A 21,038-nucleotide genomic window follows, 5' to 3' on the forward strand; every position below is an offset into this window, starting at 1 on the left:
TGGAATAATCATCTTAATTTTTGAGAAAGAAATTATAATTTGTTGATGAAATTTACATGAATTGGATTAAGTATACCTGCGATTTTTTTTTGTTGCAAAAGTAAATTGATGTTTTAGTTTTTAGCGAACGAAAACTGTGTAGAAAAGGTTTGTTTTTTTTACAGCGCACTGGACTTGTCTTGCTCTAGAAAGCGATATAACAATTTTGATGACTTGATCAATTTTTCTTTTCAACTGTTTTCATGTTTGTTTTTTTTTACAATTTTCATCAGTATTGTGAGTAATTTTTTAATGGGTTGTGTGGATTTTGCGATATTTCATTCATTTTTACTTCATTTGATGTACTTTTGGTCAATTTCTCTGTAATTTTGATAATTTCTCGTCAATTTTTCTTGAATTTCTGGAATTTTCATCTTGTTTTAACTGTTTTGGAAAATTAGTGAGTAATTGATCCAAGGAAGTGGACCATTAACATTCACTGAATGTGTTCATAGTTGCTCAAGTTCATTTCGACAGATTTTCCAACATTCTTTGAGAAACTGAAATTTCCAAAAAAATTCCTGAAGGGTCTAAAACAGTCAAATAAAACATCTCCAGTCAACTTGAAATAATAAAAATAAGGCATGCGCTGAATTTTGAATTTTTCAAATTTTCAATCTTGAAAATGGGTGGAATAATGTAGGAATCCGAACTTGCAAAAACCCTTTTTGGAAAAATGGCGAGTTATGGGCTAAGAGGACATTGTAAAGTTAATTTGACGGTTTTTGATGCCCGTTTTTGAAAATCTAGAAATTCCAAAATGCGGCTGTAGGCTCCAAAATTGCTTGAAACCAGCTACATTCTACTCAGTAGGTTAAAATCAGCATTTTATAGAGTAAATTTTAGCTTTCCAACTTTGTTTGGCAAAATGTTGGGAAAATTTCAATTTTTAAAAATTTACTGGAGGCTCCAGAACTGTTCGAAACGATTCGAAACCGATTATAATCGATTCGAGTAGTCCAAAAAGTGGTACATACCAAATTTCAGTTTTCTAGTGGTAAAATTTTATTTTTTCCCAATTTTTTGCCCAAATTTAATTTTTTTAAATTCGTCAAAAATCGAAAAAATGCCTTTAACATTTGAAATTTGATTGATTTAGAATTTTTGTGCCAGTTGGGATAGATACCTTATTCATCAGAGTTACAGCTGCCCGCAATTGCACTTTTCAAGATCTAACGAACTTGACTTTTTTCAAAATAATTGACCAATTTCAGTTTCTATAATCTTATTTACTATCTTACCGCTGAAAAAAAATCAAAATTCGCAAAAAGTTAACACACCAAAGCCAATCTTTTGCCATAAATATCCCTCTCGACGCTCTTTAACTTTCGCATCGGTCAAAACGAAAATTTCAGTGTACATAAAATCCATTCACCGAATCGCAACCTTGAAAATCGCAACCCCTCGTACAGAAGATTAAATGCTGAACACTCCTCGTCCTGTTGTTTCCCCTAAGAGTCTTGTAATTTGTAAATCCCTAGCGTGCAGTTATCGTATTACACGTTAAACTAACGTACCATAAGATCTTTGTAACAATTGTATTACACTACGATTGGTCGTGTTTACTATTTGATTTAGACTTTTAAGACGAATACGAGTACATAGACCAGGGTGCCCGGTGGGAGAGTTATTTTATGAGCATCGTGTAACGATGGCGCGGCGCGGGGCAACATCGACGACCAACGATAACATTATGGCACGAAAACACGCTCATTTTAATTTACATTATTTTACGGTCAGATTATACGTATAGTATGTATTTGTACTTAGAAAAGAGAGAAAAAACACCGCAGGAATCGTGTCGGGTGCATTGCAAAAGGCCGCAGCTAACACTCCGCAGACATGAGTCGATTAACGCCGTGTAATTTCCGCATGCACCGTGAGCGGCTCGGCTGAGCGCCGTAACTCAGTCATATACTCGTATATGTTATGAGATTTTTCTCTCTCATTTTCCTGTATATTTTGTACAAATACAAAATATACATGAGTTGTTGCGGTCGATCTCGTTTGTAAATAAACAACAAAATCCGTAATTACGTAAATGAATCATACGAACTATGTATCGATATCTCGAATTATTATCGATTATTGTCTATGATTTGATTTAACGAGAAACACCTCTTCTCATCATCAGTGTTTAAAAATAATTGGTGTGGTCAAATTACCAAAAAATTGAACACAACTTGCGAGGTTTGCATTTTTTTTGAATTCAAACACCTCGAACTAGTAAAGATGGACTAGCTAAATCATATTTTCATCATTTTTTGAACTTTTTTTGATCCAAAATTGAGAAAATGGAGCAACTAGAAGGGCACTGAGGCGTTGTATTTAAAAAATAAGTGAATATTCGAACTCAGCATTTTTTAAACCCCTACAAACAACAAGTCACTCGTCATTTTCAATTTTTTGATATTTTGACATAACATTTTATGGAGAACAGGGGGGGGGGGGGGTATCAAAGAGATCTACTCAAAAAAAGTGACCTGATATTCGAACTCAGCACCTTGAAATTAGTAATAATCGATATACCACTTCATTTTTGAAATGTTTTTCTATTCTGATCAAAACTGCACCCCCCCCCCCCTCTAAATGTGTCCAAATCTCGTTTTCAAAAGTGAATCGTTGAAAAAAGAAAAAAAATGTCTTCACTGGAATTTTATAGATTAAAGCTTCCAGTTTTGTACCAGTAATGAAAATTTGAGCTTTTATCTTGAAAGTTCATTTTAAATTTTTTCAAATTCAAATCTCAATCACTTATTTCATTGATGAAAGTGAAATCAAAATTCATCAATCATCATAAATACAATCAAAATTCCTCAATTACAAAAATTTTAAAAAACTGCATAAAAATCGTGAAAAAATGAAAAAAATTGGATGAATTTGCGTTGAAATTAAGCATAAAATTCGACAAAAAGTTGGATACATTTACGTGAAAAAATCATTAAAAATGATGAAAAACGTCAAAATTTTAAAAATATTGCAAAAAGGCATGAAATATTGGCAAAATTTTTCAACGAAACATTGACACGAAAAAAATGCAAAAAATTGATTAAAAAAAACGAAAAATCAATAAATTTATCAAATTTTGATGTAAAATTGTCAAAATTTACAAAAAGATACTATAATGAGAAAAAATGGGTAAAACATAATGAAATTGCAAAAATTGCACAAAATTTTGTCAAAAAATTTGCCGTTTCAGAATCGCACATTTTTCAAATTTTCAATTTTGAAATCACTAGAGAAGTTGGCGGTTTCGAATCAACAAAAATCGATTTTGGAAAAGTGCTGAGTTGTTGGTCAATTGACATTGAGCCATTAACAAGACCCATTGCGTTTATATGTGCTAAAGTTAAATTGAGCAGTTTTTGTGGCATTTTTTGAAAATCTGGAATTTTCAAAATACGGCTGGAGGCTCCAGAATGGGATTGAAACTTCTTCAAATCGACTCAGCATGTCAAAATTAAGGGATAATAGTCAATTTTAGCTTTCCAATTTCACTGTGCAAAGAAAGTTGTGTGAAGTTTCAACTTTCTAAAATCTGCAGCTGGAGACTCCAGAACTACCATCGTCCATCACCAATCGAATTAATCGTGTCGAAATCGGGATTTAGAATAAATTTCAGCTTTCCAACATTATTAGGAAAAATTTTGTGAAAATTTCAAATTTTGAAAATCTACCGGAGGCTCCAGAATCGCTCAAAATTGTTCGAAACCGTTTCCAGATGATTTGAGGGAGGAGAGGCGAGGGGGAGGATCGAAAATAAGGTATAATACCAAACTTCAGCTTTCTAGGTTAATTTAGTAAAATTACTGGAGGCTCCAGAACTGCTCAAAACGGTTCGAAACCAATTTCAGACATTTGGGAGAGGGGGGGGAGGAAAGGTCGAAAACAGGGTGCATATATCAAACTTCAACTTTTTTGATCAATTCGGTGACATTTCAATTTTCAAAAATTTACCAAAAATCGAAAAATCTACTTGAGCACTTGAAATTTTGGCTTGTGATGTATTTTTGTATGGCTCTTTCTATTCAGCTTCATCTCGCTCAAAAATGTCTTCGCCAGTTGGGATTTTTCTTTTGTGAGAATTCCTGATTTTGGTCATATTAAAAACGTAAATGATCGTTTTGAAGCCATTTTTTGACACGAGTACTTAAAAGAAAATAATATGATTTTTTTTTGAAAATTTGGAGTGAATTGATCAATTTTTTGAAAAAACCATTCGCCAACGAATCGATCAATTCTGTAATTTATGAATCAATTCGTTCGCGAATGAGTTTTTCATACGAATAAAATCGTTCATGAATGATTCACCAAAAATTGAGTAAATGAATCGATTCGTTCGCGAACGAGTCCCTTGTACGAACCAATTCGTTCGCGAATGAGTCACTTATGCGAACCAATTCGTTCGCGAATGAGTCACCAAAGGCAAAAATTGAGTAAATGAATCGATTCGTTCGCGAACGAGTCATTTACTCGAACCAATTCGTTCGCAAACGAGTCACTTATACAAATCAATTCGTTCGCGAATGATTCACAAAAAATAATTCAATTCGTTCGTGAATGATTCACCAAAAATTGAATCAGTTAATCGATTGGTTCGCGAATGATTCACCAAGAAATCAATCAATTTATTTAATCGCCAATCGTTCGTAAATGATTCAATTCGATTGTAAACAGAGCAATTGCTGTACAAATGTTTCAGAAAAAGTGAATAAAAACGTTCGTAAAGGAGTTTTATTTCAAGAAAAGTCGGTCTTCTCATGCTAAATACATGAGTTTTTTTTTTGTAATTTTTGATTTCCTGTCTTCCTATACTTAATTGAAATGAATTAGGATGCGATCTAAATGATTTTTTGTCGATTAGCTGAGAATCCATTTGAGCCCTTCTCTGGCTTATCGTGATCTATGAACATGTGATGGCATCTTGAACGAATTTGGGCTCATCATACCCGAAAAATCGATTCAAGTACCAAGCTCGAGCTTCAGAAAGATTAAACTGTATCATCTCTCTAACTACACATACGAGTAGATTGTAATATAGATTTTGAAAAAAGTGCTGCATCTCGAATCACGTGACTTTTTTTCTTCTATTCTACAATAAAGCTACGATGTCAGTCAAACTCCTCTGTCATGTAGGCTACATCTTCTGCTGTGTACCGGAGTCGTGTTGTCGTAAGTTTTTCTCTCGCTTCTCTCTTATCCTTTCTTTCACCTCTTCGGTTTTTTTTTATTATTATTATTATTATTCATGAAACCATTGTGTCTATAATTACGAACACCTGCGTCTTATGGTATGGTCGTCGTTGTGTAGTTTTCGTTGTTATAGAAGAGTCTCGGTCTTGTCTGTCTTATATTCTTTTTTCGCCGTTCTTCGTACTCTCTTACGTTAGCTCGAGTAAGTAATGACGTGCTCGCAAGTGTTAAATAAATAAATCAGTTCGCAGCTTTGCTCCGGTGAAGAGCAGCAAGATGAAGTGTACGTCGACGACGATTTATATGCGAATGATTTAGTATCAGCGATAATACTGAGCGAGAAAATGATGATTTGCTAGGTCAGTAGATCAATGCGATGCGCTGAAAGGTGCAAATCTCTTATAAGAACAAAAAAATTATCCACAATGGTGTAGGATGAGCAGCGTACTCGTATTTGCGATGAATTCTGCGATATGGTCGAGACTTTTTTTTTTTTTTTGCTTTCTTAATCGTGTGTAGTCGGCGTCTTAAGGTTGTACTATGTATGGCATGGCATATTATACGATGTTATTTTACAATACGCCGTCAGCGATTCTAAGAAAACGATTAGTTGTAATTATTTGTCGATCGTTCGATGTGTATGTATACGACAAGCCGCCTCATTTATACGATACGAATGTGCTTATGTTCTAATAAATGCAACGTAAACTGAAAAAAAAATATATGGCAACGTTGCGCTAAAAGCTAAGCTTAGAATATTGTGGTAAATGCATAAACGAAAGGAAGTAAAAACTTTTAACATCAGACGAATATTCAAGTACCTCGATGTATCGATAATGTAGAGTAATTAGGCGATAAAAATTATTCAAAGTCAACCATATATGCGGGATTTTCTACCATAAGTACAATTATCTCGACGTAGAAATTATATGGAACCGGTTGCCTGCCCCTCGGATACCTCGAAGCTATCCCCCTATTTGCTATACAACGATGAGCCATGTACACCTGTATTTAAAGATATATACCTAGATCTGTACGTGTGAATCAATATGCCTACATGAGGGAATTATCCTACAAAAAGGAAATCACCACTCGAGACTGTGTTTTGTAAATATCTCGTATCTACAGAGAAAAGAGTATAGTTTCGTGGACGGTGACCCGTGTGCCTTTTTTTTTCTCCGTCGTGTGTGTATTTTCGCTGTTATAGAAAGCTATTTTCGAAACGATCAAGAATCTAAAGAATTACTCCGGATATTATTTGGTAGATGAAATTTTGCGGAAATAATTTTATTGTCTGCATCTGCTGTTTTGATGTCAAGTTTTTTCTCTCACTCGTTCAGCTTCGTACGAGTAGGTACTCGTCCTTTATTGCGAATCTCTTTAAAAAATCATAATGCCGACAGAAAAATACATAAAAACAGAAAACCGAGCCTGGGTTTCTTATTAAATTTGGCATACATCAATATTACATTTCGTCTCTCGCGAATTTAATTTTCCTATACGTAAGAGAAAAGAGAAAAATCTGCGCGAATTGGGAGGGAATTACCCTCTGTACACGTACTCAGGGTGTGCCTGGTAATTTCTGTCTCGAGAGTATTCGTCGAGCTCTAGCTCTCGACTCGAAGTTTTGATAAATTGAAAAAAATTTGAATGAAATATTTTTAGACAATTTTTTTTTCGAGTGCGCGAAACGTCGGATGTGTCAATTCGAGTGTCACACGTCGTAAAATATTTATTGGTAAATTATCGCGAGGTGCTATCGTCGCAGTGTACTCGAATTTAAGGTATTTTACCGCGAATTTTGCATTGGTTGGTCTTATCGATACGGTTTTATTTTTTAACCTACTCGTTAATCCTTATACGAGAATTTTTGGTCGTGTTGTTTGGTTCAGCGATGATTAATACGAGCTTTTTTTTATGACAACTTTGACTACTTGGAGTGCTCGAGTGATTTTTTTTTTTTTAGTATCGTACCTGTTCTTGGAATTATTACGTTGGTTGATTACAAAGGAAGTGTATTTTCGAAATTTCGATTACGAATAGAAATATTATCATCGTTAGGTATGCGAAAAATTTCGATTTTATCGCAGCATGGGTTGATAACGAAGGTGTCAGCAGTCAGCACTCGGTGTTGTCAATTTGTCATTGTCGAAGGTGTTATTTTTTGCTCTGATTGCGAAATGTGTGGGGTTGGGATTTCGAGATTTTTTCGATGCTAGTTGATATTTTGATGGGTTTCGGTTCTAATTCTGTCTTTGAAGGTTTAAATGGGCTGGTATTTTATGTTATTTGGGTATAATAATGATGAAATTGAGGGGGGGGGGGATGAAAATGGGAAGAATAATTTGTGAATTTTGCCCAGAAATTATTTTAAAAATTTTTTTAATTGAAGATTTTCTATATAATTAGTTCAAAAAATGTAGGAGAAGTTCTGCGGTTAAGGCATACCTGCTCATCACATATGCCCCTCCATATGCCCCTCCGTCGGTTTACTCAATCCGATGAGCAGATTCACGAAGGAAAGCACGGATCCTGAAAAGAGATGATTATGGGACCGTAATGGAAAAATCATTCGATAGAATTGAGCTTTATAAATTTTTCTGAGAATATCTCACGAACAAAGCTTCCTTGAAAAAATTTATCTCACTCTACAGGTAGAAAATTTTACCTTCTACATTTTGTTTCCTCTGCATTTTTTGCTTAGTTCTTCCTCAAAATTGAAAAAATCGAAACTTTTTCCTTAAAAATGATCAAATTAAGATGAACTTTAATTTCTACTCAAAATATCCTCAAAGTGTTCCATTTACAAATTTCTTCTCCAGAAACTCCATTTTTGTAGCCCTATTGCCCAATAAAATATCGTCTCTCTTAACTGATCACACCTAGTGCGACGTTGCCATCCAATATTATCTCGTAGGTACTGCAAGAGTCTTGATAAATGATGATTTTTTCGTCGACATTTTTGAAACACACGTAATTGGTTCTTGGAAGGTTTTTTCATTCTTGTAGATAGTCTTTTATGAGGAAATTTTCGTGAAAATGGATCCAAATATAACCAAATGTTTACATCGATTTATAACAATTGTAATGTCCGCCCGTCCGCCGTATTATTCGGACACACACTACTTCACGCCTCATCTATCTATTGACCGTGTCAAGAAGCATGATCAAGTTCACTCGGCTCGGCAATAAATTACATTTTCTTTTTCAAAATTACCTTAGCACTGGGTAACGGTAAATATAAAATACAACTGTGGAAATACGTTGTCGTCGTCGTCGGCCCATACCATGGTTATTCGTCGTTTCGTAGAAAAATATAACATCGTGTACAATATACGAGTACGTACCTTATACCCATACCCACCTACGGACGCGTATATACCTACTTTAGACGAGGTACAATGTGCGAAGTGGTTTTTTTCTTTCTTGAAAGATGTACACTGCACAGTGTACTGCACAAAGAAAGAATACGTACGCTCTGTACTGTATATAAGTTGCACATATTCCAGCAAAATAAAATGAAAAAAAAAATAGAAAAAATAAGAAAGAATATAAACGTATGTATCTTTTACCTATACCTACACGTTCTTTGAATATTGCGTAACGAAATCAATACAATAAAAAATCATCTTTGGTACTCGTACTTCGCCATTACATATGGATTTGGATGGTATATTCCTATACTTAACCACACTCTGCACGTTTGTAGATGGAATATTACTGCCATATTCAGCTAAATTGAAAATTTTATGATATTTTGTCATTTTTAATGAGTTTTTTTTTAACCAATTGGTTGAATTTTTTGTAGGTTATTCTGAGAAATTTTTTCAAAATCTTGTGCAATTACGGTATTATTTCATCTTTTTTTGATAGTTTTGTTATTTTTGTGGGTAGTTTAGGCAGTTTTCTAAAAATGAAATCTTTAAAAATTTGTAGAATGTTAGCTCGAGGGAAACGAGGGGAAAAGCTTTCGAAAATTCACAATTTTCCAGAAGGAAAACTACATTATTTTTGGTGAGACGTGCATATTGATAAATATTGGAATAAATATCATTAGTTATTTTCATTTTTGCAAAAAAAAAAAAAATTCAAAAAGTAGATAACTTTTGCGTGAGAAAATTTTTGCAGAAAAATCACAATTTATAAAATTTTTGTTAATTTCTGAAAAACAGGAATTTTTATCAATTTTTGGTAAACAGCAAGACTTTGACAATTTTAGCGAAAAGCAGTGACAAAAAATAATTTTTTTTCGCAATTTTTGTCGAAAAAGCGAGTTTTTAGTAATCTCTGGAAAATAAGCGAGACTTTTGAACAGTTTTTGGAAAAACGTAAAAATTATTATCAATTTTTGAAAAGATCAAGAATTTTAATCAAAAATCAAGACAGGTATTCCATCAGAAAATAAGTCTTTTGAGGAACTATTGACAAAAAAATGCTTTTTGGCAGACAATTTCTGGCAAAAAAAACAAGACTTGATAATATTTTTGGGGATGTGAGACTTTATTAATTTTGCCTAAAAGCAAATTTTTCATAATTCAAGGTGTCTAATAACGATCATGAAAGTCAATGAAAAAGTCGTGAATTTTGGTAGGTAGTCATGAAAGTCATGAAATTTGCTCGAAACACATTTTGAAACCTTTTTAAAAAGTCCATAAAATGAAAAAAAAAATCAGAAAATTTGTTCAAAAAATCAGAAAAATGAAAAACTGAAATTACTTGCCCACAAATTTGAAAAAATTTCCTCGCAGTTTCAAGTCCTTTAATCTTTTTTTTTGAGGGGGGGAGGGATGGTGGAGGGTATTTTCATGTGGTATAAATGTGAAAAATAAGTCATTAAAAAGTCATGATTTTTTTATCTGGGAGTTTTGTTAGACACCCTGTAATTTTAACAAAAAGTGGGAATTTTTTTGAAATTATTGCCAAAAAAATATATCTCACTTATTTGAGTATTTTTTGCACAATTTTTTTCGAAAAAAATAAAGACTTAGAAAATGTTTGGCAAAGAATCGAAGCTTTTGAGTGCACGTAATTTTTAGAATTTACGTGAAATTTTTCAGCAGTTTTGCTAAAAAGCAAGACTTCATGAATTTTAATGAGAAACTGAACTTTTCTGCATTTATTGCCAAAAAGTGATACTTTTCCAAAATTTTTATTGAAACAGCGAAACTTTTGGGCATTTTTTGGTAAAAAAAAAAAAGGCGAGACATTCTGGGTGATTTCGAAAATAAATTTCTAGTTTTGGTGGAATTTCATCAATTTTTTACATTTCTATCAGTTTTTTATTTTTTCGCCACTTTTTTCCTTTTGTTTTGTAAAGAACAATATTTGCACAATTTTTAGCAATTTTAATCAAATATTATTCACTTTTTGAAAACGTTCTGATGATTCATAAATGCTTAAATGTCATAATTTATTCTTTGATGTTTAAAGAATTTAACTCAATATTTTGGACAACTGTGTATTTTTGACAAAATTTTACTTTATAGGCAATTTACTTACTTACTAATTTTTGCGATTTTTTATTACTTTTCATGAATATTACCTAAACCAGTTATTGTTGATTTATGGGTAATGTTGTGTTCAATTTTACTACCAATTTCAGATGAAATTTCATAATTTTCAAAATTCGTTTTCAACAATTTCTGAGTTGAATATTTCTGTCAATTTTTCAGCATTTTGAGCAATATTTGTAAATTTTTAATTATTTTAGGACCACTTTACCAGTTTTAGGTAATTTTCAATGTTTTTTTACTCAATACTTTTCTACTCTTTTTGAGGAATTCCATCATCATGAGTTTTTTCTTTTAGAATAAAAATTGAACCCCACGAAGCAAGTCTTCTTCTTCCTTGCTTGCCCGTATCCGGACATTGCGACTACAAAATCCCAGTAACCAGTTCCCCCAGCTATCTCTGTCCTCGACCTTTCTCGTGCATTCATTTCTCCCAGTGACATTTTGGCAGTTTTCTTGATTAAGTCTGTATATTGGGTGGGTGATCTTTCCCTTCCTCTCTTGCCTTCTATGTGGCCTTAGACTGTCAATTTTTCCAAGTTGTCTCGTCTCACAATGTGTCCGAAGTAGCGCAGTATTCATCTCTTGATGACTGTGCTTAGACTTTCCTTTACACCCAGTTGTTGAAGTATTGACGCATTTGTTCTTTTCTGGACCCATGATATCCTTAGCATGCGTCTGATCTTGATCTGCCTTGCATACTGTCCAGCACTCTGACGCATACAGGAAGATGGAAAAGACTAGCGTTTTTACAATTCTCAGCTTTGTGGCCTTCGTAATGTTGTGGCTTTTTCATATCTGGTTGAGCTTTCCCATTGCTGTCTTTGCTATGGGTGACCTTCTCCTGATTTCTCCGGCTCAGCGTCTCTGATTCGTTATTAATGAACCAAGGTACACAAAGTCCTTTACAACCTCTTTACCATCTATCTCCAATATTTCAGGTCTGTTCTTTTGCTCCCAATCGATTATCATTATTTTCATTTTTCCTTTGTTGACCCTCAGCCATGCCTCATTGCTGGCTTCTTTGATTTTCCTGAGCATTTCCTTCATCTCATCTGGTTTCTCTGCGAGCAGGGTTGTGTCATCCACATATCTCAAGTTTGACAATGTCTTTCCTCCAATTCTGACTCCCTTTCCCCAATCCTCTAGGGCAGTTCTCATTGCCCATTCTCTGTATGCATTGAAGAGAATTGGGCTGAGTATGCATCCCTGTCTTACTCCTTTTGCTGTATGGAAATGATTGGTGAGCTCTCTTTCAACTCTCACCTGTGCCACGTTGTCCTCATACAGACTCACCATGAGACTGACAAGGTGCTCCGGTACTCCAAGCTTTTTGAGGTTTTATCAGAGGATCTTCCACTTCACATTGTCGAATGCCTATATATATGAAGCACATGTACACTGGCTTGTTGAATTCTCTTGCCTTTTCAATCACTTGGCGTACATTTAGGATTTGTTCTCTTGTGCCTCTTCCTGGCACAAAACCCACCTGTTCTGGTGGTATCTGTGGCAGGATGAGGTACGCCAAAATTTGAGAATTGAATGAAAATTTGGTCAAATTGAAAATCCTATTTACCAAATCAATTCTAAGCAAATCCAAATCGATATAAGGTTAAGTTAGCGGAATTTGAAATTCATTTTGAGAGGAGGAATCATTTCATCAAAAATGTGTATATCATAAAACCAACCGATCAGCTTCCAATCACTTGAAAAAATCTGAAAAATAATCATTGAGGCTGATTAAGTAAGTTTCCACTCTCATTTAGTAAGTTGTCTTTTTGCAGAAAAAATGAAAATTTTAGAAGTTGACTCATTTCATATCCCCCTTCCCTTTCCTAGAAAAAAATCAATTTCTTTCATCAACGTACGGATTAAATCAAATTTGTGAACATGAGCATCGTAAATTTCAATAGAACGAGGAATAATCAGTTTAATTTCAACAGAAATTATACCACGAACATACGTAAATGAAATAAAATATTCCATTCTATAATCGATGAAAAAAAAAATCGAACAAAACGACACAAAACTATAAAGTTTTACAATCTAAATTTCGAAAAATGAAATCAAAATGAAACACGATAGGTAGGTAACGGAAATGTAGCAATAATTCAAACCTATTACAATACAAGAAACGAGTGAAAGGGTAGGGTATACCCATATCCTTCGAATTACACATTATAGTTTGAAAATGTCCCCACAAATGGTCATTTTCCATCATTAAAATCGCAGGTAGGTTAGGTATGAGGTACTATAGGTACGGTATCATCAATTTACCAGCTATTAGATAAAAATCGGATATCATCAGCATCTCTCTCGAAAGTTTACGTGACATTTGCACATAAACTTACCCTACCCCGTATATAAAATACCCCAATGATACCTTCACCCTGTTTCATTGATAGGTAGCCTAGCTTCTACGTTAGATGAAACATAAAATTACGTGTCCATCGTCGAATCGCGTGATTTACTGACAATATTTTTATGTATAAGCAGAACATAGGTACGTAGGTAGAGGTATGTGTAATGTACATCCACATGTACATCATTAATGCCATCATCGAGACAAATGATAACATGTAAATGTAAGTACGTATACGCATGTAGACAGAGGTACACAATCACCATAAAAAAAAAGAGTAAAACAACAGGAAAAAAATTCAAAAAATGCGGTTAATTAATAAGAATTAAACGTAAACAATGGGAGCTGATGGAAGTTGATTTTTATCGATGACGCATTATCGTACGTATATGTCATCCTAATAATTAATCTCGATAAAAGTTTTCCTCCTTTTTTTTTTCATTTTGTTCAACATTTTTATTTTATTTTTCATCGTTTTAAGTAGTTTTTTTTTCGTATATCGTAGCATCAAAATAATCATTCTGATGGGCGAAATATTTTTCGTATTTACGAGTATATATAATTTTTTCTCACGGCATAATGCCATACATATGTGTGTGTAGTACAAGTATATCGTTGCGTGTTACGAATAAGTAATTGGTTTACGAAATAATTTCAAACGTGTCCTAGCGTGTTGATTTTTCACCTTTTTTTTTCCAAGCCTCCTCCCCAGTTTCAGCGCTTACCTACTGCTCCTTTATCGACATCGCGACCGAAGAGACACATTCTGTACATAACGAACCCCCTCCCCCTTCCGGCCCCCCTGTAGCATGTACTCGTATTAGGTGAACAACCACGAAAAGAGAGGGGTACAGGAGGGGAAGAAGAGACATAATATGTTTAATTTTTTACACAGGTAGATGTCCATGCCAGATACATTGGCGCGTGTAATTTGCATTTGAATTATTTCCATTACACAAATTAGTACGTAAGTTAGTAGCGGGCGCGTTATTTCGGAATATCGTTTTCAGCCATCGAGCAAAATATAAGTAAGTTACCGAACAGAAAGAGCAAATGCAAAAAAAAAAGAACGTTTACAGCTATACTAATTTTTTTTCTTTTTTCAAACTGGAGAACAAACGCATACGCGTTTTAAAAGAAGTTGTAATTAATGTTTACGACAGAGCTGGTTAATTAAGTTTTAGGTTAATTGTGGCGCGTTTAACGATTGTATTCGAGAATAAAAATCACGTACATGCGAAATGAACTATTATATTTGTACATATTGTCGTCGAGTATTACACATATACGAGCTTTATTTCTTCCATACGAACTCTATTATTATTATGATTATTATTTTACGAATAGCAATACGAGTTCTCTCTCGCAGCTTCGTACTGTATTATGTGGAACAAAAATGGCTAGTAGGTAATGTCTACTGCCCGCGTCCGCCAATCGTATCGGAGAAACCGTAACGAGGTGATAACGAGATACCATTTAACACACGATTTATACTCCACTTAAGGTGTTAATACGCCAGCGATATTATTTTCTTGAGACTGCGAATCGATTGTACGAGTACGAGTATGTGCTGAACTGCTGAGTTATGAACACTGAACAGAGCAGAATTTAGCCAACTAATCATTTTATTTTTTCGCTTGCGTCAGTCGTCTGCAATAAGATTCCATTTGAATGATGAAAAAAATCATAGTCGATTACACCGAAGCGAATCAGAATATTATGCAAATGTTTGAATTCAGCGATTTCTTATTAATGCTGATTGACATGTCGTGCTACCTTTTTGTTCATTCTCGAGTTTTTTTTTTTGTCGAAATTGGAAGGTGAGAGGGGCATCGAGTGCTCTTAATTTTTATTTCATTTTTTTTTGAATTTTGACGTGTTTGTAAGAACGAGAAAAAAAATGAAGAGCGAGAAGAGGTTCGATCGTAAAAATGAGTCAATATTTCAACTTGAACTCAACGATCTCAAATAAGTAAAAATCTGTCATGCCAAATTTTCGACCATTTTTCAAAATTGGAAAATTGTCAGTCGTCTGCAAAGATTCCATCTGAATGATGAAAAAAATCATAGTTGATTACTGAAACGAATCAGAATATTATGCAAATGTTTGAATTCAGCGATTTCTAATTGATGAGGATTGACATGTCATGCTACCTTTTTGTTCATTCTCGAGTTTTTTTTTCGAAATTGGAAGGTGAGAGAGGCATTGAGTGCTCTTAATTTTTATTTCATTTTTTTTCAGAATTTTGACGTGTTTGTAAGAACGAGAAAAAGAAATAAGGGTGAGAGAGGAGGTTCGATCGTAAAAATGAGTCAAATTTGAACTCGAACTCGGCGATCTTGAAATAAGTAGAAATTTATCATGCCAAATTTTCGCCATTTTTCATAATTTTGGAGAATTGGAGGTAGATTTCCCGATCAAAAATCGATCATGATGAAAATCGAATTATCCAATCCCAAATAAAATCGATTCATGTTCGATTTTCGACTCTATTTTAGCGTAAAAAATAGACTTCTCGATTCAAAGTCTACGTATCAATCATCGTCAAAATCGAATAATCGAACTCCAAAAATCGATTCATTTCGATTTTCAATTCCATGTGATCGATCATGTCCGAATTGCAAAAAGTAATTTTCGCTTGGATCTTCGAAGCATTCAAATGATGGAAAATTAAGAAAAAATAATGCAATAATTTCATCGTCACTTTTTTCCCCAAAAATTACCTAAAAATCTCGTTTTGTCAGCTTACTTTTTGCTAAAATTATAAGTCTTGTTTCTTGACTAAAATTGTTGATTTTTTAAAAAATTGATGAAAATTTTCACGTTTTTCCAAGAACTGTTCATAAAGGTTCCTAATCTGTCGAATTTTTCGACAAAAATTACGAAAAAGCATTATTTTTTGCCAGTAATTGCCAAAAAGTCGTGCCTTTTGATAAAATTGTCGAAGTCTTAATTTCACCAAAAATTAATTATTGGATAAATTCTCGCTTTTCAAAAACTAACAAATGTTGAATTTTTAGCAAATTGCCTGAGAATTGTCCAAAAGTGACTAATTTTTGCCAGAAATTGCCAAAATAAGCCTCTCTTTTTGCTGAAATAGTCAAAGTCTCGCTTTTTTTTTTTATCAAAACGTTGTAAATATACGCACAAAATACTTGATTTAACTTCTTGAAATAAATCAAAAACCAGAACATTTCATTTTGTAATGTTTTAGTTTTCGGTGATTTTTTTTTCAACGTTATAATGTTTTGCTGACGTTTTGTCACTTTTTTGGTTACTTTTTCAAACCCTTCTGGGTTCTGAAGTTGATTTAAAAAAGAAAAAAATGGAATACGAGCCCTGATCATTGCCTAAAAATGTTCATGGAAATCATTTTAAAATATTGTAAAATTGAATGAAGTACGAGTATTTATTAAAATTCTTCAAAATGTTGAAAACAAAGACTGAGAAAATTTGCCAAAATTTCACCGAAATCACTGAAACTTGATTTTAAAAAAATCAGGAATAAGATGCGAAAATTTATGAAATTTTTCTCAACTTCTGTAAAAATATAAGCATTTCTCAAAATATCAAAAAAGTCCCTTAAATTGTAAAAATTGATCTAGATGCTGTGAAATTGGCCAAAAATGAGCAAAAAGTAATAAAAAATGTTGAGCCTGTGAAAATATTACTGAAAAAAAATATTGCGATGGACAAAATGCAGGGTGTCCACAAGACTGGAAAACCTGGAAAAGTCAGGGAATTTGGTCGGTCTGGATAAGTCAGGGAAAAGTCAGGGAATTTCGTAATTCTCTCGCAAAATCCCTGGAATTTTGAAAAAACGATCAATTGCAAATTTTAGATAAGGACCTTAGGACCTGTGATGAAAGAAAAACGGTATTTTTTACTTCTTGAAAGACAAATTTTCAAAAGCTTTTGCCCTCGCTTCGCTCGGGCTTGTTTTCTTTTCTTTTTCAAAAACAAGATGAACATTTTTCTAGATAATAAAAATCAAGTTTTGAAACCAAAAAATGAACTACATATACTCACAAAAAAAACATCGTTTTTATGCATCTCGAAATACAAATTTACAAGAGCTTTCGCCCTCGCTTGAGTCTGTTCTGTTTTCTTTGTCAAAATCAACTTCCTTTGAAAAAAACATCATTCAAATTCTAAAATTTTAAAAGCCAAAAGAAAACTACTTGTCCTCACAAACTTCTTTCAAAAAAACATCATTCCAATATTAAAATTTAAGAAACCAAAAAAAAACTCTGCATTAAAAAAAACTCGTTTTTAGGAATCTTGAAATGAAAATTTTCAAAGTTTATGCCCTCGCTTCGCTCGGGCCAATTTGTTTCTCGTTTTGAAATAAGCAAATTTCATATTTTCAGGCCTCCAAAAATCCAAAAAACAAAAGAAAAATTTTTATAAGTCATATGAATATTGTATAAATTGGGCTAAAATTGATGCATGTTTTATTTATTTATTTATTCATTTTTAATTTAAAAAGTTAATAATCAAAGTTTAGCTGTTTTTTTATATCCAAAGAAGTATCCAGTTCTAAGAGAAGCTTATGAAATAAAATTACACCCCCCCCCTCCCAAAAAAATTACTCTTTAATAAAATTAGAGTGTGGGGTAAGCAGAGAAAATGAAAAAAATTGTCTGGAAAAATGGAAAAATTGGTCTGGAAAACCTGGAAAAGTCAGGGAAAATCATTTCTAGAAATGAGTGGACACCCTGAAATAAAAATTTCCAAAAAAATTGGTTCGAGTTAATGCATGAAAATTGTTGAAAATGGTATAAAAGTTGATGAAATGTGGCCTAAAATTTTGTGAATACTTTTCAGAAATTTTAGTAAGACTCAAAATATTGACTGAAAAATGTCTAAAATCAATAGAAAAATCATCAAAATAGACGTAAAAATCAATGAAAGTCTGAGAAAAATTTAATGAAAATAATGTTGAAATTCTGACGGACAAAAAATTCTCTCCAAATGCTGTGTAAATTCTGCAATTTCAAATATTCCTTGAAAAAGGATTTTGAATCAAAATCTACATAGAAGGATAATATTTTCCTCACTAAAATTACTCAAAATGTTTGAAAATAGTCTCAAATGAGATTGAATATTGTAAAAATAATTTCTCCTAAAAATTGTTGGGAATATGATGAAAATTTTTAATATGTATGTTTCAGCATATTTTTATTACAGCAGCATTTAATAAAAATTTCACCAAGTACATTGAAATAAATTTTGATAAGTTCTCCTGCACTTCAAGAAAATTATATGCAATTTTGCCAATATAAGAATCTTCAAGTATCGTCAGTAACTCCTTCAGTTATTGAAAATTGAAGAAGTTCTATAAAATAAATTTAGAATTTACTTTTGCTATCTTGCGTATGTACTTCAAACTTGAGTAAGCATAGATCTCTGTTCTTTGTATTGACTTTACGAAGAATTACGAGCATAACTCGGTGACATTGCAACTTGCCAGTGTCAAGTACACACACTGAGAAAATTCTTACCCACTTTCATTCGTAAATTTTTCACGAATTGTTCGAACTGGTAGCTATGGAAGGAAGGACTTCGAACCTCAAATTGAGTCAAAAAACTGCACTCTTATCAAAAATACTCATTATTAATTAATACATACTCACAAGATTTACGTTATTTTAATAAAATTTCTTTATTTTCGATCTGTTTCAGGTGAGTGGAGAGCTCTAGTCAAGTATTACTGTATCTAGGTACTACTTCTGTTCTTCTCACTGTGTTGCGTTGTCAGACTATAAATAGAGTTATCTAGATCGCCGATTTACGCAGTTTATGGCGTATTCTACCGAAGGTACGACATGTACTTTGTTTATAGCTTTGATTTTACGATATAGTAACTTTTTTTTTACATTTTTATTCCTTTTTTTTAGTTACGTTATTATAGATAGAGCAATGCTTTAAATACCTATACGCTTATATGTATTATTATCGTATGTACGTATGTAGATGCACCTAAGGTGCATGTAACGTAACATAACATAACACAACATAACGTTATTAGCTTACGTAACTGGCGTGGCGACGCGACGTGCCTCATCGTCGAGAGAGAGCATAATGAACTTGTCGATGCGCGCCTCTCCACTATTCGACCGATATATTCATTTACGAGTAGTTAGGAAGACAGTTGTGTTGTGTTCTTTTTTCAAATTGTTTAATTACGATGGAGGGCATTAAAAAATACATATACGCGTGTACTCCGCTCGCACGTCTTCTCTTCTTATACGAGTGTACAGTACGTAAATACGACGACAACGCGATGGTTAACCTGTATTCGTATATATAATTTTATTGCTAATTGGTACGCCGCGTTCCCACGTTGTTTATATGCAAGTATCGATCAAATAGGCTGGGTAATAAAATGTCGAGAGAGAGTGAGAATGAGTGAGATAGACAGAGTAGAACGCAGTTACACCTCTCTCTAAACTGATTAATGCATCATACATCCGTCACATGAGTGACTCAATACGCGGCCCTATTGTTCCAACCACAACGACGACGACGACGACGTATACCTACTAAAAGTGCCTCATAATTATCGACGGGGTGCATTCGCGGTCCATGTATATGTTCGGAATAATTTCACGTTTATCGTAGGAATACCTAGTCGTAAAATATGTAAGGTTTTTTCAACAACGAGTATCGCAGAGAGATGGTTTTTTGAGCTAAATTTTGTCAAAGCACTGAAAAAGATGCTCAAATTAAACCGACTGATAGGTGCTTCAGTTTGTAAAAATTTGGATGGTCACGTGAAAGTGATGACTCGAAGTGGAAAAAACTTTTGAAATCTGAATTCCCCGATTTTTTTGAGCGAACAATACCTAGTAGGTACAGACTTTCTAAAAACACATTTAGAACCCCTGATAAATCTGAATGATGATAAATCTTCTTCCAACGAGGAAGTTATTGCAATCGACAGAAAATTGTCGGGGAAAAACCGAAAAAATTGAAAAAACAACATAATTACTCTGCTGTAAAAATTTTTTAGTTGAGTATCATTTTTTGGGTTTACCTACACGAATTTTGGAACAAAATTTGATCCAATGAAAATAGAAATCTAAAAATTGGTTCATTCTCCATTTTCGAGCTCTTGAGTCGGTTGATGTCGGTTTCAATCCGTTCATTTGAGATTTTCAGCACATCCTAGAATTTTCCATGTTTTGAAAATTTTTCAAAAAAGTCCCAGGTATTTTCATTTTGCATCCATTTTTTCAAAAAAATAGTAAACGAGCTGAATTCAAAACTTTCTGGCAGTGAAGAGAGAGGAACAGTGAAAGTTCAAGTTGAACCAAAAAATTCACCAACTAAACTAAGTAAACCGTTGTAAAGACAAATAATTGAAGCCTTTAAGCATACTGGGATTTTAGATTTTGGATAAGGAAGGATGGGGGTGGTAAGGTGTAAATTGAATGACACGAATGATCGTAAAACTCTCGAAAAATAAGGATCTGCTTAGAGGACTTTTCACCTCAAAGATGAATCAGAGAAGAGCCGAGATTAGGAGGGGAGGGATGGGGAAACGAAGAGAGCAAAGCTGAAAAAAGGCAGTCAATTCTTTTCAAATAATATAGAAAAATTTGAACTTCAGTAGGAAAACTTTCAAAAGTAGATACTTGATGATTTTTTTGTTAAATAAAAATACGGTGAAGGGGGGGGGGGGGAGTTGAAAACAGCTTTCCACCAAAAATCAATCTATCGAATTCGAAACTTGAAAATCGATTTATTATGCAATTTTCTAATCAATTTTTTACGATCATGTTCGAAATAAAAAAATCAATTTTACCCTCAAAAGTAAACTTTCCATTTACAAATCATCGATCTAGATCGAAAATCAATTAATCGAACTCCAAAAATCGATTTATTTTCGATTTTCGACTCCAGATGATCGATTATGTTCGAATTGAAA

The 21,038-nt window shown here is 33.4% G+C and overlaps 1 protein-coding gene across 7 annotated transcripts in view; it reads left to right on the forward strand.

Moving 5' to 3' along the window:
- The window catches only part of scalloped (TEA domain transcription factor 1 homolog scalloped), a 183,960-nt gene that overhangs the window by 32,136 nt on the left and 130,786 nt on the right, over nucleotides 1-21,038 (forward strand). For 5 of the 7 annotated variants that reach the window (XM_065364147.1, XM_065364148.1, XM_065364145.1 and 2 more), the window contains one exon: nucleotides 18,791-18,926. The exons of the other annotated variants lie outside the window; for them this stretch is intronic. In XM_065364147.1, the coding sequence (XP_065220219.1) occupies nucleotides 18,908-18,926 (19 nt within the window). In that variant the 5' untranslated portion in view covers nucleotides 18,791-18,907. Of the gene's footprint in view, nucleotides 1-18,790; nucleotides 18,927-21,038 lie in introns of those variants that run through there. 7 annotated transcript variants of the gene reach the window in all.

Source organism: Planococcus citri, chromosome 4, assembly GCF_950023065.1.
Source record: "Planococcus citri chromosome 4, ihPlaCitr1.1, whole genome shotgun sequence".
NCBI classification, from domain to species: Eukaryota; Metazoa; Arthropoda; class Insecta; order Hemiptera; family Pseudococcidae; genus Planococcus; species Planococcus citri.